At 40.2% G+C, this 26,627-nt stretch overlaps 3 protein-coding genes across 10 annotated transcripts; 1 reads left to right on the plus strand and 2 right to left on the minus strand.

Annotated features, from left to right (window-relative positions):
* Positions 181-8,885, minus strand: LOC109723074 (DDT domain-containing protein PTM-like). The gene is made up of 9 exons (XM_020251288.1): positions 7,461-8,885; positions 6,740-7,357; positions 4,942-6,235; positions 3,468-3,762; positions 3,251-3,375; positions 2,671-3,143; positions 2,512-2,540; positions 1,923-2,408; positions 181-1,828 (listed from the first exon to the last, which is right to left on the minus strand). Exons 1-9 carry the CDS (start codon positions 8,273-8,275, stop codon positions 861-863), a joined length of 5,103 nt encoding a protein of 1,700 aa, XP_020106877.1. The 5' UTR covers positions 8,276-8,885; the 3' UTR covers positions 181-860.
* On the minus strand, positions 11,692-16,428 carry LOC109723105. Of its 2 annotated transcripts, XR_002219618.1 has the most exons (3): positions 14,090-16,428; positions 13,880-13,982; positions 11,692-13,015 (listed from the first exon to the last, which is right to left on the minus strand). XR_002219618.1 is itself a non-coding variant. In XM_020251320.1 (2 exons), the coding sequence occupies exons 1-2, from the start codon at positions 15,724-15,726 to the stop codon at positions 13,934-13,936; spliced, it is 1,686 nt and encodes a 561-aa protein (XP_020106909.1). In that variant the 5' UTR covers positions 15,727-16,428; the 3' UTR covers positions 13,576-13,933. The 2 variants fall into 2 exon arrangements, 1 of the variants encoding a protein (XP_020106909.1); XM_020251320.1 differs by lacking the exon at positions 11,692-13,015 and having other exon boundaries at positions 13,576-13,982.
* LOC109723106 (uncharacterized protein C227.17c) lies at positions 17,662-24,993 on the plus strand. 7 transcript variants are annotated; one of them, XR_002219619.1, is made up of 5 exons: positions 17,712-18,089; positions 18,860-18,978; positions 21,427-21,555; positions 23,335-23,543; positions 23,634-24,211. XR_002219619.1 is itself a non-coding variant. In XM_020251322.1 (4 exons), the coding sequence occupies exons 1-3, from the start codon at positions 17,990-17,992 to the stop codon at positions 21,553-21,555; spliced, it is 348 nt and encodes a 115-aa protein (XP_020106911.1). In that variant the 5' UTR covers positions 17,711-17,989; the 3' UTR covers positions 23,279-24,211. The 7 variants fall into 7 exon arrangements, 6 of the variants coding, with proteins under 6 accessions (XP_020106915.1, XP_020106911.1, XP_020106914.1 ...); XM_020251322.1 differs by having other exon boundaries at positions 17,711-18,089; positions 23,279-24,211; XM_020251325.1 differs by lacking the exons at positions 23,335-23,543; positions 23,634-24,211 and adding an exon at positions 22,779-22,979 and having other exon boundaries at positions 17,711-18,089.

Here is a 26,627-nt window from a genome sequence, read left to right on the forward strand (position 1 = left end):
GGCCTTTCTACATTTTCACCTAATTACAATTTAGCGTCAGCAATAAAGTTGAGTTACCTCTGATCTGTGCTACATCTGCCTCAGATGTCCTGAGATAATTTGAACAAAATTCGGCTCCAGAAAAATAAGAATCATCAAAGCCCACATCAAAGTGATCCTATGATCCTAATTGCACTTAGATACCCAATGAGAACCTGCACTTAAATTATAATGACAGCAATTATCTGCCAAAATGAAAAATAAAATACAAGTCGGCTCACAACTTAACGAGGCTAAAAAAAATATGGGCCCCAAGATGTATCAAAACCTAAAGCTGACATGGCATTCCATATCCAAAACTTTGTAGAAGATAATACAATTGTTTTCCTGTAGAAGGACTCTTTTAACCCGAATTTAACCCATCCTATATACAGTCCAATTGCACCATTAGCAGGCACCTCCCAAAAATTGCAGTATAACGGTCTAAATGATTCCTATGATTTCAACACCACAAAAGAACAAAGAGAGAGAGAGAGAGAGAGAGAGAGAGAGCTAGAGCTTTGATGGATGATGCTACCATCAAAAATCAGTCAGCATAAGCATCAGCCATGTTTTAATACCACTCCATTAGAACTCCACACCACAATGCATTGGCCCTGAGTAGACGCAAGAAGTTCTCACCCAGCAATCCAGCATATATCCTGGACTGTTTCCTATTAGCTATCAGGTTATCCAAATTAGGCTGTTTTCTCAATTGGTCGCCATGTCCATTTTTATCAGCCACTGGACTCATCGGCTCATCTCCTCGTATTGTTTATCAACCATGCAAAAAGCCAGCATCTATATAGAGTGTCGGACAACAAAGTCCAGAAAACGTTAACCTACCGCCAATCCCGGCAACTACCGCACCTCCAGTTTATATACCCAGAAGGCTCCTCGCTCTCTACCCAAGGCGAACAGTGAGAATGTATATGCAGCCTACAAATTTCACAGAATAGATCAGGTGATGGCTGTAGGAGTTTACATATGTCGCATGCCAGTCTCTTCGCTTCCTCTGCTCCATGAGATGCTTCCTGGAAAGTGGTTGCAAATTCATGAAAATCAGTTTGGGGATGCTCATAACCTGGCATAGGCCCATCACATCCATTATCCAATTGGGAATCCTCTGCGGCCAACAATTCTGTAAATGAAAAATACGTCTGGGGTTCATATTCCGCATCATCAAAATTACCACCTTCTGGGTTATTCCATTGGTAGCTGTCACCAGTAGCATCATTTGCATCATTCACAGCCACTCCATAGCCCTCAACCTCTGGAAAATCCCATTCAAGTAGAGACGATGAATTCTCAGGAGGATCCGTGGAGTTCGCCTGCTCAGCTGCAAGGAATTCTTCGAAATCAGCTAAATACGAGGAAGTACTGCCATTCTGAATGGTGTTGACTCCTCTACAGATATCAGTTGTACATTTTACTTGAGGCCTTCTAATAGATAATTTATTATGGCTTTGAGATGTTGACATGGGGGTATGCAGCTGCAATTCAGTTTCTGGTGTTTGCCGAGCAAATGACTCAACTCTTTCAGAAGAGGAAAGCAGAGGGTCATCATCAGTTATAACCAAATCCTCCCCTCTCGGCAGAGAACGTAGCATGGTTGAGTGATCCAAGTTGTTAAATTTGTTCGCTTGGTTAGCATTTCCATTACTTGAGGGTTCTGGTTCTGGCTTCTTATAGTGAGGGTCTGCATAAGGACACTTTGGAGAGCCTTTCCTCCGGCACTTGCAGCACTTAAACCCTACCAAATCAAAGATTTGGGCTTCTTCAACTTGCAGCGCATCTGCATGATACCAACCTGGGCAGAAAGATAAGGATCAAAAAGAGAAAAATGTAATGAAAAGAGGAAGGTACTTACAAGGAGGGACGAGAATTATTTGCTATACACTTACTTTTGCACCTTTCACAGCAGATGTACATCAGATCTGGACGGTAAGGCCTCTTACAGAGGCAGCAAGATGGTTCCATGGAAGGACTCGTTCCATCCTTAAGTTTAAGAATTACATTTTCCAGCCTGAAATCTTTTCCAGCTTCATCACTCTTCTTTTTCTTCCAGAGAAGGCCATATGATACAGATGCTCCACTGTTCTTACGTTTATGTTCCAAATTGGAACCAGAAGCCAAAGACTTCAACTCTTGTCCAACTTGCACCTTATTGACCGACTGTACAATTTGAGGCAAACCAATCCGAAACACAAGCTTAGTACTGCCAACCAGTTGATCTTTCCTTTGTTGAGAGAGCTGACTGTTCAGAACCATCTTGTGAGTTGCATTTAGTACAGCAAGTTTAGCACAACATGATTTGCACGTAAAACTGGGACGTGAATCATTTCCCTTGTTAATAGCCGAATATGATGTGCAATCCTTGTGACAGTCACCTAATTTTTTGATAGAAGGAAAATTCACAATCTGATTGTACTCATAAAGGTAGGGTAAGCAGAAACTATGGGAGATATTACTCAAGGTTCAGTATGTCCATACCTTGGCAAGAACTGCATCTGACAGCATCCCTAAATCCAGTTATGTCAAAGAAAAGAATATGCAGCAAAAAGTTAGCATTTCCAAGAAACTTTCAAAACTGTTTTTTGTTTTGACTAGTAAAATGGGGAAAAAAATCCAACACAATGAAAAAAATAGGACCTGAGCAAAACATCACGTTTGCACGATACACAGGGTGACTTGCTAGGTTTCTCTCCCTTGTGAAAGAGGTAATCGAATATGTCTTTATAGTAGGCATTTATTTGCTTTCTTCGAGTCTTCGGGAAGCAAGTTGAGCTTAACACCTTCAAGCAAGGTGGTGCTTTCATTCCAATTTTCTCTTCAAAGTCTTTTATCAAGTACAACGGTATATGGTTTTCAGAAAACCACAGCTTCACCTTCTCATCCTCATTATTCTCCCTTTCAAGGATATTCTTTGTCATACGTACAGGAAGATGTTTCTGGTTGGGAAACATAATTGCATATACTGTCTTATTTTCAATCATCTTTTTATCACATATGACCGCATTTCTGAAAACAGAAGCATCAGTAGTATCTGATCCTTTCCCATCCAAAACAGTTTGATCTGGAGGAATAAGGTCCCGCCATCTTATATGAGCATCAAGATGTCTCACCTGATGAAAACCACAGTATTTAGTACGTACTCGGTGTAATCCAGTCAGAAGAAAAAACTAGGAAAAAAAATTTATCAAATTATCAGATAGTAATGGCAGAGACTAACCTGAAGAGCAAGTTGAGATGCATTCCTGCTCATTTCCACAGAAGCTCGCCAAGCAAATTGTCGGCTTCTTCTAGGAAAATCAGAACTTTCAGAATAGGAAATACCAGATATCCTCCTAAGACCACCTGATGTGAAAATAAAGTCACCAGTAATCAGCATTATCTTCAAAACTAGTGGTTAAGTATGCAAAATTTGAGACACAGCAAAGCAATATTACCTTGACGAGCAGCTTTCCTAACCAGCGAACAGAGAAGAGTCCCTTTCTGCAAAACAACTTTTGAAAGCTTCCCCCCTCGCCACCACTGCACATCCTTCCGGCCGTCATCAGAAGCCAGAGCAGCACATTCAGAAGCCATAGATCGTTTCCTACCCCTCCTCCCTCCAGAACCACGTTTTTGATTTGCTCCAATGCGGGATTCTCCTGAAACTGTGGCAGAGAGCTCGACTGACCAATCATTTACAAGCTTGAACCAGTCCCCAGAGAAAGCAATTCCACGTATACTCTTTTCAAGCTGCATAAAAAGGTTACATAAGAACGCTTAACTCAGAGCTATCATAAGTTACAAACATCAAATATTAGTTAAACTGGTGAACTGAGTTGCAGTTAGACATTACTCCAATAGAGACAATATAAAGAGCATAATGTCTTAAACAAATTGTATTAATACACTCTGACAGTGATTTACAGCTAAATGGTGAACATGATGTCAAAACAATGGTTTTTCGGTATCGATTTCACATTTATTATTGATTCGTACCTATCAAGTGGAGCACAGATTATGGTAGTTTTGCTGGTTTTGATTCAGGATTCATCTTTTTGCTGGAAAGATCTCACAGAGCTTTGAAAAACAGAAAATAGATCCAGAAATTTAGCCCAGCCTACAGAATATAAAATCCTTAATATTTCAGCATAGAAAAGTGGTTTCTGTGTTTATCTTACTGTTAATGATCTTCCAATTAGTGTTACAAAGATTTACAAGAAAAAAAATGAAATTAAATATCATGATAAAAATATACTTTTTCCCAATTCAGGTATTAGTAAGTAGTTCCGTGAAACTTAAGAAATTTATGTGAAAAGCCTACCATATAATGAATATAGCATGACTTACTAGCTAGTACTTTGATCAAAAAGACTGAACTTATTCATAAAACTACATAAAAACTTCTTAAGTATGCATTGTAATACACCTTACTACATTTCTTTTAGCTCAGGTTCTTCTTATATACACATGGAACATGCATAAAAGACCTGCATATATGTAAATAATACAGGAACCACATATGATTCTTTTATGGATGTATATAAAGGAACTGCCAATGCTTCATCCTCTGAAATATACATTCCTAGAGAACTTGTACTTAAATATTAAAAGAAAGAAAGACAAAAAGAGCAAAAAAAGACACAGAGCACCATAGCAATAACAAAGAAATTGCTAACTAGCAAAAAAAAAAAAACCAGTCTAGGTTTTAGCATACATATTGCTTTGATAAAGTATACGAATTTCATTAAAAGGAAAAACACTAGGGTCCTTGGGTTAGTGCCAATCAAACATATCCTTTTTTATCAGAAGGCGGTGGTCTAGACAGAAATCTAAACACCAATTAGAACAAAGGAGTAGCACCATCATTTTGCAGCAAGCAGTCAAGAATGCAGATTCAAAGATAGTTGAAAGTACGTTGTGAAAACTTACCTCAAGCAATAGGATTGTCAAAACTCTGCAGCTAGTGGCATCTCTAACTTGTTTGCGCCACCATTGTTTATATTCGACATCCAGCAATGGACCAACTATCAGCCCGTGCAGACTTTCCTCCATGTTTGCTATATAAGCAGCAACACTGGGGATGTGGCTTCCATCAGGCTTAAGTGAACGAAGGCTACTAATATTTCTAGCAGATCCTTTAATGGCATTTGAGGCAGCTAAATTAAGAAAGCACCCCTTTTTATTTGTAGCAGCACCTTTACATGCAATGCACCAACCGCATCGTTCTCTTGGGACCTCCATTAGCTTCTTCTCATGACTTGGCCAGATAAAGTTCAATGCTGCTAAGGAGAATGCTTTCATTTGCAGCGCAATATTTGCAACCACTGTTTTTTTGGAATTTGGGGCAACAAGAGACTCTGAGACTTTACCCTCTTCTGATGTAAGATCAGCCAGATATGCAGCTGCAGATGCAGCAACTCCACCGTGAATATACTGGTTTACATAAGCCTGAGGTTTAAAGGATGCCAATTTTATTGAGCTTTTACAGCTTATCACTCTGCATTTCTCACCATTTGTTTGACTTCCATATCCACTTTCGGAATAAGGACCAAGAGAGTTATTCTTCACTGAATAAGCCGAGCCGCCCGCATCTTCCCTAAATATCACATTCTCATTTAAGGAGCCACATGTCGAATATTCTAACCCATTTGAGTAAGAAGTGCCAGTACTAACAGATCCATTGGCAAGCTGCTCGCTAGCCATTCTGTTCATAACAGAGGAAACCTTATGGACAGCATGTCTGGTATTTCCAGATGCACGATGTTCATCTTTCAGCAATAGTAAGGACTCATCTGCAGCTTCCAATTCATTCTTGATGAAACCATCATTGTTTGCCATTTCATGGTTCTTCTTATCTATAATTCTGGGCTGTTCAACTGAGTTCAAGCCAGGGCCTACAATCTTGGAATCATGATACTCATTCTTCTGCTCTATGGTTTTGCTAGCCTTGTACTCTTCAGGGTTCTTGAAGGAAATACCGCTCTTAACCGAGATAATAGACGGCGAAGCATTACATGACGCAGGCACCTTACTATTATCCAGTTCATTCTTTACAAATTGCATGTTAGCTGCTGGGACATCCCAATATTCTGATATTGCTCTACAGGTATCAGCATACGTAGTTGCAATTTCGTCTGCTGAACAAATAACACGAAAGACATTCATGGCATCATCCTGATTGTAATATCTAGAAAATGGCTCTGCATTTGAGGCCGTCCCAATCCTGCATCATTCATGCCAGAAAATTGAATCATCAAAATCATTTCATGTTGAGCAATAAGTTTTGGCTAGGAATCAGCCAAAGAGAAAAGGAACACTGAAAAGTACAGCCGTAAGAGACGAGTAAATATATGGCTTGAGGTAGTCAAAATGGAACTTCAGATAGACAGTGCAAGACGATACTTGCCCAGAATAATATCAAAGGAAAATACGAGCAGAAAAAAGAAAATGAGGCAGCATTCATTAGGTAAGTACGTAATATCTCAAATTAGATGAGAAAGCACTCGAACACATTGGGAAAATAATGAAAAACAACTTATCTACAAGATGTACAGGGCAAGAATTATACGAATCTAGAAAATCAGCAAGAGATCAAACAAGTAGAAAAAGAGTAGTGTCCAATCATATGTCTCCTATTAAACAGCGTGAAAGGGAATGCCTCAAAGGGCACGATTTCTCTATGAAGGAAATTGCACATAATTGTAAAATAATAAGCAATAGTTCTTACACAAGCAAATAGTTGCACGACCCTAGGAACATCCGGCCGCAGGCATCAACACCAAAGATCTCTGCTCCTCTTGCTCCTCTTTCTATTCTGGAAGATGTTGGTCCAAGCCTGTTAACTGTGCATTCTGGACAAAACCACTTCCCATCAGGTAGAAATGCTTTGTTGAGGCCAATGCATCTTGAATGGTATGCCGATGGGCAGCCATCACAGCATATCAAGGTCCCATCCATTCCACAGAGTTGGCATTCATCACTATTCCCATCGTGACCGACATCTGACGAATCAGCAACTTGTTGTGTGATTTTAGAATTTTTAGAATGGGTTTTCTTTGGCCCACTCTCCTCGGGAAAGTTAGCATCAGCATTATACTCTATATCCTCTTCCAAGCCTACCCGCATCTCAAGTTCGGCTCTCAGTTCAGCTGAATCTATGACATCATCGCACAATATTTGTAGAATCTTAAGCTTCAAAGCCACAGGAAGCTTGTAATATTCAGAGTCTGAAATAATGGCTCTTAAACTCTCACAGCCAATATGTTTTGAGTAACCCATTATATAGAGGTACTCAAGTAAGAGGGGGGGCCAAGTCAATGAGTCGAGCAAGGCCCAATCATGACATCTGTAAACATCGTAAAATCTTAGAGTTTTAACAACTCAAAGCAAGAAAAGGACTGACCGTAGTATACATGGAAACAAGAGAAAGGGAGGAAAAGGCTACACACCTCAAACACTTGGAAGCAAGCCTGGAGCCCTCAAAGGAGAGCATTTGAAGATGACGCCACAAAGCCCGCAAAAGTGAGACATGAATGGCATCCAATAAAGAATTTTGGAAGGTGCAATTGAGCGAGCCCACAAAATCATGCAGTCCAAAAGGGCTAAGGAACAAGCAGACGCTGAATGATCTCAAAAAGTTATATACAGAGAACAAATAACTGATGGATTCCTCCGGAACAACAATGTCGCCGGATGATGGGGGCAAAGGCGGGATATGAACTTCCGGGGAGGAGTCACGAGTCGGAGCATGGGCATTGTTGCATGAGTCGCTTGAAGAATCAGCATCTTCGGAGAGATTTGAGACCGACCTACTCAGCACAGAGTTTTCCACCCCATCAGAAACATCAGGAGCACTCCTCCTTGCCCTTGTGTTCGGCTGCGTCTTCATTTCTCCATGCTGCATCTTCTCTTCTGAAACCGAAGAGATCAATTGGTCCAGCTTCCTCTTCCTACAACTCATCTTCATGCCAAAGCCAGCATCGACCATTGGGAGGATCGTGCAGAGATGCTGGTGGTCCAGACTCTCCTGAAGGCCATCCTCATAAACCACACCGTACAGCCTACTTGGCGCATCATAGGAGGCGACCTTGCCCAGAAGAATCCCTCTGGCGCCCGGCGCCTCCTTGCCCACATAGCTACCGACCAAAGCATCTCCATCCATCATCTCAGCATCTGGAACCATTGCCCTATCTAGCGCAACCTCGGTGCTCGGGGCCATTTTTATCTTCCCCTTATCGGAGATGCTCTTCTCCTCCAATTCCATAACAGTGGCATAAGTCGTAAAAACGAAAAGGAGGGCGAGATGGAGCGGACGAATAAGGGTAACCTAGAAAGGAGCTCCCTTCTCCACCAGAGCGACAACGCCTACCTCGGAGTCGATGAGAGAGAGAGAGAGAGAGAGAGAGAGAGAGAGAGAGCGTTTTTGTTTTTGCTTTTCTTTCGATCCGACGACAGCAGGACTAAATCAGAACCCTAAAATCCGACCTTCGTCGACGTGCGACGGAGAGTGTTCCAACGCGAAGAGACGCCCGGTTCCGGGAAAGAAGGGAAGGAAGAGGAAAGAAGGGCTTTTCCGTATCTCGTTGAATGCGGGGGGGCGGCGCAGGCGGAGATCTCCTGTGAGGGTAGGGTAGGTCGCAGAGGGAGAGGAAGCGGCAACGGAGAGGACGAGAGGGGGATTTCAGATGGAGGGGAGAGGAGAAGCGGGTTGTATGCCCTAATTCCAACGGGAGTTGGGGAGGGGGGGAAGGGGGGCCGCGGGCGGGGGGCGCCTTCCCTGTTCTCTTCAATGGTGTACGCAGGCGCAGGCGCAGGCGCAGGCGCAAGCGAGGGAAAGAAAGACAGGAAAGGTCTGGAACTCCCCCAACCCCTCCCTCTGCTTCTGCTCGCCGAATCAGCCAGGCTGACTCGGAGACTCGGAGTACGCTGAAGAGGGTCGGATTTGATTTTGATTGCGAACCTTACCGCCATCGCAGCGGTTCCACTCGGCCGACCCGCACTCGGAACGAGTCGTCAAGGCCACGACAACTCGCCCAATCCGCATGCTTCCATTGCTTCCTTTTTGCCCTTTTTTAAAAAAAAACACTAAAATTATTTATTATATCCCATGCATTTTTACCCCGTAATTCTTCCTGCTCGTGAAAATTATTTATATTATTATAATCACGGACCTCAATATTATTTAAAATAATTCGACATTTAAAAATAATCATCATTAATTTTTTGATATAGAATTTTACGAATATAAATTTAAAAAATGACGGTAGACATATATTTAATTAAATAAATTATACAAATTAAATAAATTATCCTTTTAGATTTTATTTATTTATTTTTTATCTGATTTTAAATTTGTTATGGATCATAAAACTGAGGTAAATATTCAGATTGACGACTATACAGTAGTGTTGGGTCCCACTCAACGAAACGGCTGAAACAGCGATCCGAGTGAGACTGAGCGAGTCGTTTGCCTTCAGCGGGTCGGACCAGAGGCCGGTCGGTGCAAAAGCCCACGACGCATTGCATGCTGGCGCGGCGGACTGACAGGAAAGGAAATTGGCGGGATTATGCCCCCCGTGTTATTGTTTCCCGCAACTGCTTTATAAAATTCAAAATTTTAAGTTTTGAGGAGGCAGCCAACGGTAACCATATCGCCCAAGGCTTTACCTTCAACTCTCAGCATCACTTTTGGACTCGTGCCCGGGCTGGCCTTCTTATTCATTCGTGTTTGGTCTCCAACAAGCTCGGTCTTATTGCGAATCGTTTTTAGTTAGTTCTAGCATTTACAAAAATGCTCTATAAGAATTTAACATTTTAGGCGGTAACTAGTTTTATGTGAAAGATGTCCAATTTGCTCTAGCGCTTACAAAAATACGTTACAAGAATTTAACATTTAATCGATCATCCCTAATGCAAGTGGCAAAAAACTTGATAGTTGGTACTCCGAGATCCCAAGTTCGAATCCCAATTGATTCACATTTTCAGCTAAATTTATTTCTAAAAATAATAAACGAAGCGAATAGCAATTTTACAAAATCCTTTCAATGAAAAAGATTACCTTAAAAACTCCTATCTACCTCTCACTCTCATCACTCTCATTTGCTCAACTTTCTTATTCTACAGACCAAACAAGTATACGTCCAAAGTTATATATCTTCTTTATCTTATGGCACAAATGAAACACCAACAAAGTTTTTTGCTTCATTTATTTTCTCCATAAAGAACCCTTTTAACATGAAAGTCATTTTCGATAGTTTTATTCGGAATCAAACACGTTAACTATTGTGAAGCTCTAATAGTTCTATTAAGGTAGAATACTTCACCCACCATAAGGTGAATTACAACGGCTAAAAAAAAATAAACTTACTTAACCGTCTGTACTCTATTGTAAACATCTTTTCGCATCTCTCAGAAACCAAGATACTCCATGCAGTTGAGATCTATTATAATGTATGAAAATCCTGTTCTGCAGCTCCCCTTTATTTACTAACAGGCATGTGATGATTAGTTGACAGCGAGTGTGAATAGGTCTTCACGGGTGCATAGGATCTATATATGCCTAATATATCATCTTTCAAGGACATGACAAATTATCTAGTCAAAGAAACATTTGGTCACAAAACCTGGTTCGCATTGGCTTAATTTCCACCAGCACATATGTATACATACGTATGTATATGTATATATGTATATAAGTATGTATAGTGTATACATACGTATATATATATATATATACATATGTATGTATATATATATATGTATATAAATATGTATACATATGTATAGAGTCCAGCTATGGTGCTTGTAAAAGCACCAAGCACTTGGTGCTTGTAAATTTTCTACCATTAGATCTACACCTTGGATCATTTTCACCCGTTAGATTATACTATTCAACCAACCACTCACTCAACCCTAGAGGGCCCACATCATCCTAACCGCACTTCTCTTAATTCACCGGTCAAAAACTTACAAGCACCAATGACTTGGTACTTTTAAAAGCATAGGAGCTCAATTCCATATATATATACATAGCCAATTCCTTTGTGCTTTTGAGTTTCTAACCCTTGGATAGAAAGATGTAAGGTTGAGATGATGATGGTAGGTTGTCGTAGATGATGGTAGGTGGAATAGTGTTTGATCTAAAGGTTATTAGTAATATATACATATATACATATATACATATATACATGTGTATAAATGTATATATGTATAAATGTATATACATATATACATATGTATATATGTATATGTATATGCATATGTATATACATATGTACATATATATGTATATATGTATATACATACATATGTCTATATGTATATATGTATATACATATACATATATACATTGAGAGTCATGGCACTCCTGCGGACTTTTAGAATATACGGCTAAGTGCCTGTTTGGTTCACAATTTTAATATTCCGATAATTCTTAATATTTTTTATTGAAAATATTCAAATTACTACCATTTAACTTAAGTAGGATAATTGTAAAAGGTATTAGCCATAGAAATACTAAATTATCATGAATAAATAGACATTCTTATTTTTATACTTGATGAGAATCACTAAGTCTATTAAAAAGAATGTACTAGTTCTTAGTAACCTCCCAACCCAAATAGCTCGATAAGTTAGTAACAAACTTATCATTCCAAATACAGAATATACAATATTTTTAAAATATTACAAATCTTAAACCAAACAGTCCCTAAATATCATCACATGATAATGGAATGTCAATTTCAAAACACCAATAAAACAACAAAGTGGTTGTCTTCCCAACTAAACCACATCCATGAAATCAGACAAAGGCACTCCACTTTGATTTCTCCAACTTGTTAATGTATGATGCTTCTTTCTTTGGCCTGAGATAATCTTCATCCTATTTAGCAACCCTCAGGTTAACATGCTGCATATTGCCCCACTGGTTATCATGCCAGCTACTTATAAAATGGTATGATTAAGGCGCTTCATTGTTCACATATATGTGAATTCACATATTAATCCTTGGACATTTTATTATTTAGCCATTATATCATCCTTTTTTCCTCTCCTAAGAGAATATGACTGTTGCAAAAGCTTAATTATATCGTAAATTAAACATTCTAGCTAAGGTTTTGCAAAAAAAAAAACAGAACTCTAATATGAAAGAAGTACTTGGCAAGGCATTAGATTTTAAGGTAGTTAAACAAAGAACGTCATAGCTAGAGTAGGCCTCAGTATGTCAAGCATCTGAATTAGTTGCCATTATACGCTTTGAAGATCTAAAGGTCCATATAAATCTATTTCTATTAATCCACTAGTAATTATAAATTTGGTAACAATAAAAGCGCTGAAGAAGTAATTCAGTGCCCAACATTCTAAAGATAGCCATAAATGGAGATTTACTCGTAACTTCATACAATGCATGAAAGTATCTAAATAGCTTCAAACTATATGCTTCTTAATCTCAACATGTTTGCCTCTATAGACCTGTTTTGGTTCTTTCAATTTGTCAAGAACTCCTGAAAGTGCTGGAAGTGAGGGTTGAAAAATAAGTCAAAATCCACAGGAAGAATGGAAATTAACAATAGAGGAATATATTATACAAGATGATTTGGTAGCACAAACCAAATAAAAGCAGGTCAGCCAAGTTGGAGGCACTTCTTGGGAAACTATTACTCTTTAATGGCTCCATCTTGACAATTTCTATCCATGCTAGTAATCCTTGGTAGAGTTTGAATATGTTTCAGCAGAACAACTGCACCTAGAGAATGCATAGTGTAGTAGAGTGAAGAGGAAAATAAGCTATGCTCTGAACTTGAGTTGTCGTAATCTGAAAACTGCAATCTAAACCAATTTTTGTAACAAAAAGATTTTGTCAAAGTGGCAAAAAAGAACTGGAGAGTCAATCATGCTAAGAGATCAAAAGAAACACCTGCCAATGTAGACGATCCACATTATATTAGAAAGCAACAAAAATGAGACATCTAAAAAGCCTCCTTTAAGATTTGCGAGTCCATGCCTGCAACTCAGCAGCAGGAACAATAAGTATTTCTTTTCGTTGGAAGATAAAATATCAGCATAAAGAATATTACTACATAAACAAATCTACACTGGGAGCATTTAATATCTATAGGTGACACGCAGGGTTAGCAGTCGGTACTCAAGAACACACAAAATCCTTTTTCTTTTTTTTAAATTCATTCCTAAGTTATGAAACGTGACCTAAAATGTTTAAGATGGTCACTTCCTATTACTGAGATTGATTGCCAGGAGATACCCTCGAAAGCATCAAAGCTATAACAAAGATAAATGGCAGAGAGAGGTTATCATTGAGGCAAGCTTCCTAGCACAAGAAACATAAGGAAACCAAGATAGTTTTTTATTGTTTTGATAGAGATAGGTAGCACGCTACCCGCTTCGTTTATTTCATTTAGAAATAAACTTAGCTGGAAATGTGAATCGACTAGGATTCGAACTTGGGACCTCAGGTACCAACTACCAAGCCCTTTGCCACTTGCTCAAGGGACGGTCGGTAGGAAACCAAGATAGTTGGAAGACGAAAGGTTTCACAAAGAACCATTTCTGCAATAATTTGTTTGATATTAACTGATTTCTTTCATAAACTTACAAGAGTTCCAAGGTAATGCAACAATGTGGCAAGAAAAAAAAAAAAAAAAAACACTGCTGCATGTGTATAGTGCCAATCCCCAGCTTCAGGGAGCATAATTCAACAACAGGTATTTACTTCAGGTAATGCAAAAAGCTAACTTCTGGTCAAATACTGAAATACATCCCAGGAAAAGATGTTAGGATGTCTAAACCTGCCCCACCTGACAGTCCTACAACCCAGATTCAATAAGATTGAGATACAAGTTGGAACTACCTGCCACATGTTGTATGATGTTTGTGAAGAAACGATGAACTCATCATAAGCTAATCACGTTGCCCGATAAAGGCTCCATATTCCGGTTGCTAATTGGTTGGTGCTGCATCATCGAAGCAGCAGCAACAGCAGCAATAATTAGTTAAACTAAATACAATATATCAGCCAATTGTTTCAAAGCAATCATCAAAATCTCTGCCGCTGACGCACTCTAATATTGCTTTTGCATTGAGTTCCCTTCCATGTCTCCATAAATAGTTGAGGCCAACGAGCAGCTCAGTTATTGCAGCTTCTGTCTTCATTTGATTCGCATAGTAAAGGGTCTGCAGCAAAAGTACATTGGTGCTTGAAACAACATGCTGCTGCTCGAAATTCCGCTCGGACTGCCACCTTATCATGTTATGAGCAAGCGGGGCCAACCACTCCAATATCCTTGTTATCGCCTCAGTCCATTCCACCGCTAGAGCTGGATCATAGACCGGAGCGGCTAAATTCCTTGCATAAATTTTGAGCCGTGTTCTAAGGGATGATCTTATGCTCATTGGCAGCATATTGTACAGGTCGTCCCTTGCATCCGGACCAATCAGATGGGGTGATGCCGCGAGCTTCTCAATGACGATTATGACATTAGCATAGTGCAGAGCCAAAGCAGCTGCGCCAAGGGTCGATTCTGGGGCATTCAGAAGCTTAGATTTGGACTCAAACAAGGACGAGAAGAGCTTCATACTCGAAAAATTACCCCTGAACTGAGTTTCGATGTAATCGCGTTCCTTTTCAACGTGGTTTGCCGGCCCAGCACTTGACCTTCTGAAGCCACCGTCCAATGATATGCAGCTCTGCAGAACCGGAGACTCGCTTCCTCCAGCCATGCAACCCTTGAACGGTTTTGCACCAACCGAAGGCCACCTGGTTTTCATGCCTTTCCCTGAGTGATGGAGACGGCCGTGAGGCGGACGCTGCTTCCCAACATCTCTAGATTCTCTGCTGGTAATAGGCCCTGATTTGGCGGTGGAATTCCCGAGTGGGCCCGAGGAAAACCTGTGAATCTCATTGTAGTCGGACGGATGGACGGAGGAGTGCATCAGCCCGGCAACAGAGTGGCTGCGAGAGAGGCGTCTCCCGGCAGCAGGATCAGCAGCGCCCTTGTGCTCGAAACCGAAGACGAGCTTGATCCTGGCAAGGATGGTGAAGAGGGACCTCGCCAGCAAGCGGACGGCATAATCGTAGGTCCGGCCCCAGAGCGAGGCTCCTCGCAGATACTTCACTTGCTGCCGCTGCCACACCACCTTGTGCGCGAATTCGGCGATGCTCCGGGGGTCGTTGCGGGGCTGCACCCTCCTCAGGGCCTGCTCCAGCTCGGCCAGCACCTCCAGCTCCTGGTACAGGTCGGAGGTGGCCGCCACCAGACGCTCCATCTTCTTCACCTTGCGCTCCATCTTCTTGCCGGCGTAGCGGAGGCCGTACGGATCGTGGCCGCTCTTGGTCAGATCCGCGAACAAGCGGTCGAAGCGCCGCAGCAAGGGGTCGGAGCAGCGCCTCCCGAGCCGGGCGACGGAGCGGGTCAGGAAGCCGAGGGAGTCGGCCATCTCGTCGAGCGCCAGGCCCAGGAGGAAGTCGTCGTCGTCGGAGACGAGCTTGCGGACGCCCTCGAGGTGCAGGAAGTCGTCCCTGAGGCGGGCGACGCTGGCGTCGTCGAGGGCGTACCAGAGGTGGGCCGTCTTCGACATGAGGCTCGCCGCCTCGAAGGCCAGCACCCCGATCGAGGCCCTCTCCCCGTCGCCGGCGCCGGCGCTCCCCCGCGCCAGGCCCACGCGTCCAAGCCACGACTCGGAATTCGGCTTCTTCATTTTCGTCGTTTTCCTTTTTCCCCGCGCTCTCTAGCGAAGCGAATCCGGGGAAGAAATGCAGATGGAATTACGGATTCTAAGAGGAAGAGGGGAATCGAAGAGGGGGAGGGGAAGCTGAAAGAGGAGGGGGCTACAGATCAGATTGATTCGTCAACGCACCAATCCGTATCATAACTGCAGATGTGGATCTGCACGACGAAGGCCGAGGAGAGCTGCTCAATCACCGCATCGGCTGAAGAGCTAATGCGGCGACGGATCACTTAGCTGCCGTTGCGACAGCAGCTGCCAGAAGAGGAGCGCATCGGCGATCCATCCATTTCTTCCTCTAATAATGATGGGGGTGGGGCACGGGGGAGAAGCTTTTAGGCGGAGATTCGATTCGGTTCGGTTCGCGTCCTAGAAATGAGAGGAAAGTGGAGGCAGTAAAAACAACAAAAGAGAAATGCTGATGGTGGCGAGGGTGGTAACTGGTAAGTGGGTTGGGGACGGATCCATTCAGCGGATTTCACCAACCACAAAATGTACGGTCGGTTTAGAGCAGACGTAGAACCATAGAGGGAAAGGAGGCGGCGCCGCACTGAATAATGCACGCTGCAGTAGACCAGCAGCGCGTGCAATCTATTCTATTCATCAATGACCATTAGCGAGCGGTGGGAAGCAAATTAACAGAAGACGCGGAGGAACGATCAGGTACTTATAAAAATTTTATATTAAAAAAAAGGGGGGTGAGGGGGGGCGTGTTAGAGGAGGAGAAGTGATCAATCAAGTCTATCCATAGGGGGGTAAAGAGGGAAAGTGAGGAAGTAGGGGTAGGGGGATGCATGCAGCATCCACGAGGGTGGGCCAAACGGGCCGTAGAGACGGAACGAACACGACAGGCACGAGGGATGGTGCAGCTTCTTTCCTTTTCCACACTGTCGGCCTTTGGACGTACCCGCCTCCTCTCCAATCCTCTCCATTCTCCAGCTCCGTGTTGGTGATTTGGTGTCGTGCCGATACAGCATCGTAATTCCATGAATCCCCTCCACCGACCTTGTAGAAATCAGCCGCGAACAAAGCCAGTCCTGTGCTCGGGAAGAGACATATCCCTCCAGAAGAAGGGCATAATTTTGGACCCCACCATTAATGGACTACGCGCGCTTTCTCGACTGTTATTGTACGGGCTTGCTAACTTAATTGGCCGGCTGGCTAGCTTCGTTAATTTCTTGGCTTAATGACATTGGCATACTGGCATCTTCAGCCCGAATATGCTAACATGTAAATATATTTTAGACGCTCCTCCTCGTTGTATCCTAAAATTGATCCCAGTCTCGATCTACCCCATCTTTCTTGTAGCTGGAAAACGATTTCGAGAGAATATGAGTTTTTGGTAGTTAGTACTTACACAGGCAGATATGAAAGATTATCTAATCAGGTCTGAATTTTATTAAATAAAAAGAACAATACAAAATCTCAAATCACCTACACGTGCTGCTAGATTACGGTGTGATACATGCGCAATCTTACACCTGTGGGGGGTAAAAAAAAAAGTTTGCCTGCTTTATGTGACGATAGTGACCTTGATGACTTGATTTTGTAAAATGAAAAGGCTTGTTTTTGATGGTGTAACCGGGCACCAAACTCCATCTTCAATCAAAACCATAGAGGTTATCTGGCCAGGAAAACAGCAAAATTGGACTTCTAGATAAGGGTTACTTCCTCAGATAAAAACATTTTATCTAGCAGATTTGAAATTTTCAATAATTTATGACAAAGCAAAATAATTGAGGGGGGATGACAGAAGTGGTGTTTCGTAAACATTCACCGGCAAACAATAGATGGTGCACAATTTTAGTTTAGTGAAATACAAATTCTACTAGTCTTGCATTTTACAAATCGGCTTGTAACATCTTTGGGGAAGAAAACTATTTGAAAAAGAAGCTGTGGCTGTGGACGACGACGACATTCCCAGCCCCCGGCGTGCAGGGGAGAATCTCTCCCATTGGAATAGATTCTGGTGAGAGGTGGGCCGTGGGTTTGAGCAGCTAGAGTGGGCCTTAGCCTGATCCGAGTTAGCACAGGCAAGGTTTTCAGCGCGATTCGGAAGAGCAACAGGCGGCCTTTCGGACCTCAGGATGGCCTCGGCCCGTCGACAGCCCAAATCGCGCGCAGATGCGCAGGGCCATTCTCTCTCGCCTTGGTTGCCCCCTCCTCACTCCTCAGCCTCCCCTCCGTCCCTTTTCTGTCTTCGTCTTCTGCCTCTTCTTACCCGCGTCGCCCACAAATGGATCCAAATCCGAAGGAAGAGGAGGCTCCCACGAGTGGCAACAAAACACCGACCCTCTCCTGCACCAAGTGCTTCGACGCTTTATGGTTCTGCTACTGTGCGCTCTCTCTCTCTCTCTCTCTCTCTCTCTCTCTCTCTCTCTAGGGTTTTCCTACTTGATGCTATGAAAGCTCAATAATGGTGCCAATTAAGCTCGTCGCTGACCCTTCATGTAGGTACTACCATTTGTCATCTTCCCACATCATCATCTTTTCCTGTCGACGCTTCTTCTTCCTCCTCTTTTTTTTTTTAACTGTTAGGTCGTTTTAGTAACAAAGAGGAAGAAAATAAGAACAAAGGAGATAATGCGAATTCTCTGCTTATTTTAGTGTTTTCAACTGATGTTGATGAAGATCCTTCCATATGATTAATTCCTTTGGTATGTTATACCATGAATCCTCCAATATCATTGATGAATGAAAATACTCCTGTTCAGAATCAAATATTTTGAATTTAAGTTTATCTTACGAATTTGACTGTATTGTCCTTCAAAGCAATTTGTTATGTGCCACAATCTTTGAAATGTGTGGTATGGATTAAAGCTGGGCGTCAATTTTAAGCCGAAGATCTACCCCGTGCGTAGTCACTCGACCTATCTGATTGAAAACACGGGCTTGATAGAGTGCTATGTTTTTACTGGCCTTGTTTCCGTTATGTAATACCTACACCTTTAAGAAGTTGGCACCCCATTTAGATGATTGAAAGCTTGAAGATTGAATATTATGTTGCTATATATATGTTTTCAGTGTATTTTCTCAGACAGATGTTGTATCCTCTAGCATGTTGATTGGAGCTATATTATAAACTGACACTCGTGATCTATGGCAGCTCCATTTCATCAGATGCAACAATATTACAGGTATGGAGAATTTGACACTTGTTTTGGAAAGTGGAATGCACTTTTTGACTGTTTAACTCTGAAAACCAAAAAGTCTTCAGAAGTTAAGGTCAGTCATCATCTCTCTTAACTTAAATGCTGCCAGCTATGTTGTTTTTACTATGAATGTAATTGTTTGTTTTGCCTATCCTTGAAAACCTCTTTAACAACAAATGTGCTAGAAATCATGCAACGCTGCTTTTCTTCAGTGATAATATCCTTGTTGCATTTCTAGCTTTTGGATGCAGAACTTCTAGCAGCCAATATACATATTGTGATGTTTTGCTTAGCTAATCATGCTTTATTTTTGCCATTGAAATGCTTCTCTATAATATTTGACTGCCGCCTTTCTTTTGGAAATATTACCAGATTGCTTCCTCCTTTAGGTTTTCTTTTTAATCCAAGTGCTTCTACCATCAATATCGGTTCCAATACTCAATCAGGTTGCTCCTGTGTGAGACTTCTATCCTGCTCAGTCATCGCTAGGCGGTCAACCATGAAAAGCCTGAATTTTGATTAATTGCAAAAGAAACTTATGACTTTTGAGATGCCTCAATCTGTGATTTGATTGTACTTCTGTCCCAACTAAGTTGTTTTCAACTCTTAACCCATGATTAGGCAATTGCTGTAAGTGGCTAGTAAGCTTGTTTCTCTAGATGCAATTAGTTAGCTGAGCCAAACTTTGAACTATTCAATTGTGAGTTGATTGCGATTAGGGATGCTAATGTGGCTGGTCCATTGGCTCTCTCTCTCTCTCTCTCTCTCTCTCTCTCTCTATATATATATATATATATAGAGAGAGAGAGAGAGAGAGAGAGAGAGAGAGAGAGAGAGAAAAGAGAGAGCTAGGTTGGTATACTATCATAGCACGGAGGCCTCTATGCTACCAAATTGTTTTTAATGATGCAGCTTCTAAAGTGACGATCGGCTCCGTTAGACTTAATCTACACTATTAAAAATATTTGGAAACTAAATTTTATAATTTTTTGACATCATTTAGCTAGTGATCAAAAGGTCTCAAATAGTCAAATTAACAATTTTAGTGGTCGATGTGATGAATTTGTGAATTTAACAGTATAAAACAACCCAAATCTGATGAAATTTTTATAGAAAATTATTTTCACTATTTAGAGTAAGATCAGTATCTCTGATCTTAAATTCAAATCTTTTATCATCATTTTTTTATGAAATTTTTAGTTTCAGTCGTTTATTTTTAGACTACTCGTTTGATAGGTGAATGATGTCGAAAAATTATGAAATTTAGTTTTCAAATACTTTCAATAATATAGATCAAGTCCAATGGAGTCGATCGTCGATTTGGAAGTCACATCATTAAACAACTTGGTAGCACGGAGGCCTTTCTGCTACCGATAATATACCAATCGGACTCTCTCTCTCTCTCTCTCTCTCTCTCTCTATATATATATATATATATATATATATATATGAATAATTTTATGCATGACCTTCTTTCGTCAATACCTTTCTAAAATTGATAATATCATGAATGCCATCCAATATATCAAAAATTATCATGAATGCCCTCCACCATTTAAGGTCCATCTGACATTGAGTTAAAGTTTCAAAATACCATTTTTGAGACTTGGGCTATTTGCATCACCGAATGGTATGAGATAAGCTTTGCTGTGTGCATATGACCCTTTTTTTTCTAGTTTAAACTTGTCTCAGTTGTCTGGCCATCAAATAATGATCCATCTTTAAGACGTACTCAGGCTCTGGCTTTAGTTTAGGATGAGCTCGAACTAGCCAGTGACCAAGATGGGCGTGATTATATGTGAATAGTTTGTGTATTTTAGCTCTTCTTGTTTGTGGCATCACTCTGGTCTAACAATTATATTCATCTCTCATGTTGCATGCTTTTGAAGGGTTATAGATGGATCACAGGAAGAAAGAATTTGTAGAGATCTTAGAATCAGTTTCATTCCCCATTGCCTTTTCTCTTCCCACTTGGTTGTTTGTACCATCCGTCTGTTGGGAAGGGACATGCATGAAATTTATTGATGTCTGTTGTTTTAGTGATCAAGAGCTTGCTTTATCATAAATGAGATCTCTTAAAGCAGCTGACGTATAGACAGTTTACTTTTTATTGGGGCCTCTTGGCCCAACTGGAGTTTAAATAGAAGCTAAAAGCTCTCAGTAGCTTCTAGTTGAAGGTAAAAGCATAGCTTCAAATTGGGAATGCTGCTTTTGGGATTCCACATGCTGGCCTCTGTTTCAATCTTAAAGCCAGAAACTGTGCCAAACAGGAATTTAAGAATTTTATATTTGCGCTCATTAGAAGCCAAACTAAAAAGATAAGAAAGATGGCCAGATTTGATCTCAGATGTTGCCATTGATCCCCTCCTTCCCCAACAACCATCTGAAATAATGGGTCTGCTCTCCCAATACTTGTGTGTTATATTGTCATTGCTTTAAATTATTTGAATCCTCTTCTATAAGTTACAATGCAGTGCTTTCAAATTGCATATATCAAGCCTTCTATGTCATTATATTGCAGGCGATCCTGGAAGCTCGAGAGAAAGCCAAGCCACATATCTGGATGTATCGGACGGTTGAGGAAGCCTCAGAGAACTGGTGGAGGATGTACCACCATTATGTAAATGTTCCTCCTGAACCTGACTCATAGGTACTTCATGGGATACTCAAAATTTCTTTCATTGGTGGACACTTCATATTTTATGGCCTTATAACTTACATTACAAATTAGCAAGCTATCTCGGTCTTTCAGAAATTGAAAAGTTGAAGCGGAAGTTCTAATAAAAATTGCCCACACAGCAATTTTTTGAATTTTTCTCGCAAAAGTTGAGCTGGATGTTTCAATTTTGAGCATAAAATAATCTTTCAATTTGCAAAGTGGGCTGACGAGTAGGATTCTGTGCCCTCTACTCCTTTAATTATCACATTGCAGCTTTGTTTTAGGGTTGTTTTTGTTTTACTCTTTAGTCGATTGCCATATTAAAAGGAGTATGAGTAGAAAACTCGAAGATGGTTGGTGATTCCTTTTCTTCGCTTTTTTCTTTTTATTTTGTTTTATTTCTGCAAGAAGCCTGCAAGGAGCATCTAATATTTGATTAAATGAGAATAGCCACCTCACTTTGTAGACTATTATACAATCATATCTCTCCTGTCGAGGCTTTATTGGAAATCTGAGAGATTAGTTTTTAAAGTCTGGGGAGGGTGGGAGGTGTGTGATGTGAGTAGTACTCCTCAAGCAAAGTACAACTGACCATCTTTATTCAAATTCAATGGGGTAAATTGCACATTTGATGCACATTTGGTCCTCAAACTATAAGCGGATGGCACTTTCGTTCTTAAACTTTAATTTGTTATAATTTTTGTCTTAAACTAATTTGTCATCATTGCTTATACCTAATTTTAAATAATTGTGTGGTATTATTTGGGGTTAATAAATTTATTTTTCAGGAAAAAACAACTCGTTCTTGTTTATGATTAAATTTATGAACTTTTTTCATACTTAAATTTATTATTGTTTTAATTCAATATTATGTAGATCTCATGTTGATCTTAATTAAAAATTATTATATTCTTTTGTGAATTTTATTTTTTATTTCATTGAAAGCAGTATGGTTTTTTGTTTACTATTTATGTAGCTTAATTTGTTTTAATTAATTAGTTCTAATTTAGTATACGTTTAATTATATTTATAATATTTTCTCTTTTTTTTTTAGAGAAAAAAAGAAGAAAATAGAAGATGGGCAAAATGAGAAAATAATATTTAGTTCTTAGATGGGTTATTGTCGATATAGATAGTTTTTATAGTTTTGGTAAATTGTAGGTCTATATTTGATATTGATATTCTTAGATTTTTTTTCTTTTTTGGTAATTAAGGATTAGAGAAAGAAAAGGATGAAATTATTTCAAGAAAGTATGAAGGTTTATTCGTTGTAGTAGCAGCAAAGCCTTGGGGTTGGGAGGGAATACCTGAATTATTCTCGGGCCGTTGTAATGCTTTTGTAATCAAGAAGGGACAAGCACTTGCTCACTTTTGGTGCGAAATTTAATTCCTTATCCTCTCTTTCTAATTGTTTCTTTTAGACTAATATTTTCTTATTTCGATCGTTTTTCATACGCAAATGATAGCTGCGACAAGCCGTGGCGAGAAACTCCCCAGTATAATTATACTAGCAAGGGAATCTTGCGCTCTCCATTTAATATATATAATATAATATATTGTATATGCTATTTCACGCATTGCTCTGGGTCTTCTGCCTTTTCTTTAGAAAATAGTTATAAAAACGAAAAGATAAAAAAAGCTCAGCGTCTTCTGCCGAACTTAATTAAAATAGTGACATGGATAAATATCTTTTGCTTTTTATCTGCTTTTGTAGTCTATAATTAAAATTTGCTATGCTTTGGCGTCACAAAACCGCGTGCCACTTTTGAGGAGGGACGCGAGCACAAACTAAAGAAAGCAAGAGGAAAGAGAAGGGTTGCGTGGCCGCAGGCCCACACCCCACAGCGGCTGGCCGAAGTCTGTAGGCTGGAGTCTGTAGTCTGTAGCCTGTAGTCTGTGAACTGTAGATGAGCGGGGCTGGGGACCGCACGCAATGCCCCTCGCTACTTCTGCAATCATGCCTGCCTTCTTACTACTGGGTATGACCCACGCCTCTAGTTAATTGTCACTCCTGGAACTGCTTCTGCACTGCTGCAGTTAGTTCGCTATATGATCCCGTTCGTTTGAAGGGTACGATATTTGATGACAACATCATGGGCCTCCCGGACCGAACTGACTGAGTGTTTGCGTCGACCTCTCGCGACATGCTGGACTTGGTCAAAGGTTTTAGATTGGCACCGGAAGAGCGGGATGGCGACCCATTTTCATTGGATGCATGCAGATACTCTTACGGCGTTCGGCTCCTTAACTTCTCTCATACGTCTGGGTGCGACCCCCGTTGCTGCTCTACCACCGCCTTGTCCTACTATAACCAGGAGCGGAGCGAAAACTAAGCTGGAAGGATGTTCGCCAAAACTGCTGCCGACAAGCTTGCTTGGGGTGGCGGAGCATGAAAACAGTAACTAGCCGATGGTCAAGCAACTAACTTATTTTAGAATTGGAGCCTGATTTGTACCCGCTAGGCTGCTACAGTATCCGAGCCGAGCAAAAGAACTATGTCGAGTCTTTACGGACTTACTTGGGATCATTCGTTGCTCTCTAAATAGTTAATAAAAAAGAACAGTTAATGCTGGTATAAACACATTCTGAATTACTGTACAAAAATAAGGTAATCAAATAATAGCTCGTGTCGGGCCTTAATTTTTAATATTTAAGATTTGGTGGGTCACGACTCGAGACCAGAGCAAGCAAACTCGTTGCTGTCAGAGGCAGCGGGCGAGTCCGGGACGGTCAACGAGTCTTCCCAACAGCTTTTAAGCCCTCTGCCAGAATTTGGCTTTTACTGTGCAGGCACTCTTTCCTTTTCTTTTTTTTTCTTTTTTTTTTCCTTTTGCTTTGTTTCCTCCCTCCCTCCCTCTTCTATGCTATGCGTACCTATTTAATTCTCTTATTTATTTAATTAGTTTTCTCTCTATTTATTTGCATTGCTGATTGCTGATTGCTGATTGCTGATTGCTGATTGCTGATTGCTGATATTCAAGGCATCTTTAAACTGGCAAGAGCTGTACTAACATTGCTGCTTTTCCTCTCTCAGCGGTAATCTCTCGCCTCCTAATAAAGGAGGACGAGCGCAGCAAATGGGACGCTCCGATTTCTTCATTGGGTTTCTGAAACAGCGAGGAGGTCTTATTATAGGGATTTGCAGCCCCGGCCCCAATCCTTAATTATTTGAAGTGGGATACACTATTACGGTTTAATGACAACAAATAAAAAATAGGGGGGGATTTAGCTTTTACAGCCGAGCACCATTTGACTGCATTATATTTTCCCATCCCATCCTCAATCCTCAATCCTATTATTACTACTCTCTTTCTCATTTTTCTATCTTTTTCTTTCGAGTCGCGCGGCTTTTCCATCCCATTTCCTGTGCGGCTATCTCCATGCACCAGAACACCGCCCTTAATTTACTTTAATCTATCTTTTGTTTTACTTCCCAAAAAACTAATCCTGCTTACGAGTTTAGCCGCGTTAATTAAACATAATTACCGCGACGCCCTAGGCATCTTGGCGAGCTTCCCGTGAATGCCATTCACCCCTTTTACTAATTACATGATGGATAATATATATGCTTATAGCCCTGTTGGAATAAATTATTTTTAAATATCTTATTCGGAATGATATTTTTTTATATAATTAGAGGTCAAAAGTTTAATTTTCTGCTTTTAAAAAATCTTTGTCGTCCATGATTTTAACTTAGAAAAATAAAATATGTTATTTCATTCTAGATATTTTATTGTATATTTTAATCTATCAAATACTGCCATTTTTTAAGTAAATCAAAAGTATATTTGAAATAAGTTATTCATTGTATACAAGAAGGACATAAGCGTACTGAGTAAATAATTAAAAATATGCTATTTGTACGAAAAAAAAAAGAAGAAGAGATATTTACATCCTCTCATCCTAGAGTTTAGAAAATATTTTAAATTTTTAGTATATATATAAGATAAGACAATCTTTCAATATGAACCTTTAGATGAGAAATATAAAATTTGCACACTTTGTTAGATGCACAGGTAGCATCCCTTAAATAAATAGCATGGGTTGCTCAGCATTTATAATTTGTTTTAGTTTGACTCAATTCTAATTTTTTTTTTTTTTTTAAGAGATGGATAGCACGCTATCCGCTTCATTTATTTCATTTAGAAATAAACTTAGCTGAAAATGTGAATCAACTATGATTCAAAATTGGGTCTTGAATACCAACCATTAAGTCCTTTGCCACTTGCTCTAGAGACGGTCGGTTTTCAATTCTCAATTGTAATTTTTATGTTGTAATATTAGGTCATGTTTTTTGAATCATCTATTTCATTTTTAGTACTCCTGTTAAATTAACCATAACTGTCTAGCGGACACTATGTCAGAAATCTTTAAATGGCGAAATGTATTTCTTGTACTTTTTAATCAATCATTTTGTCTTACAGTTTTTACATATTAGATATAGAATATGGGCCTAATTTTGTGCTTTTATAAATATATGTTATTTTTTAAATTTTGCAGATTACATCTGAATTTTTAGTAAACAAACTAAAATAATATTATTTCTCTTTTTCTCTTCTTTCTCACGTGTTTGTTTTTCTCCATTGTTTTTGTCACTCTTCTTCTTGCCGTCCTTTTCTCTTTTTCTCCTTTCACTTTCTCTCTCTTCCTCCTCCTTCATCGCCCCCACGTTGATGCTATGTTCATCTCTCCTCCCTCACCCATAACTTTGTCGACATCAGATAAGGCAGCGACACAGACTCAAATATAATACGTATGTCGGAAGTGATGCTACTGCGGAAGGCGTGGCTGTAGGCGACGACGACAAAGAGGATGACATAGGATTTGAAGAGGTTGGAGAAGGAGAGCGCATCGGGATAGGGGCAGCTACTCTGGTAGAGGTCAAGAGAGAGAACACAGTAGCGAAAAATAATGTAGATGATGGAAGAAATAAAAAAGAAAAAAGAAGATCAAATAAAAAAATAATAATTTTTTCTTTTTCTGTGAAGATCATCATGTATTATGGCCACTATAGAAAAAGCCAAGAAGCAGAGAAGAAAGAAAAAAAATAAAAATTACACTGT

This window comes from Ananas comosus, linkage group 17 (genome assembly GCF_001540865.1).
Source record: "Ananas comosus cultivar F153 linkage group 17, ASM154086v1, whole genome shotgun sequence".
Lineage (NCBI taxonomy): Eukaryota > Viridiplantae > Streptophyta > Magnoliopsida > Poales > Bromeliaceae > Ananas > Ananas comosus.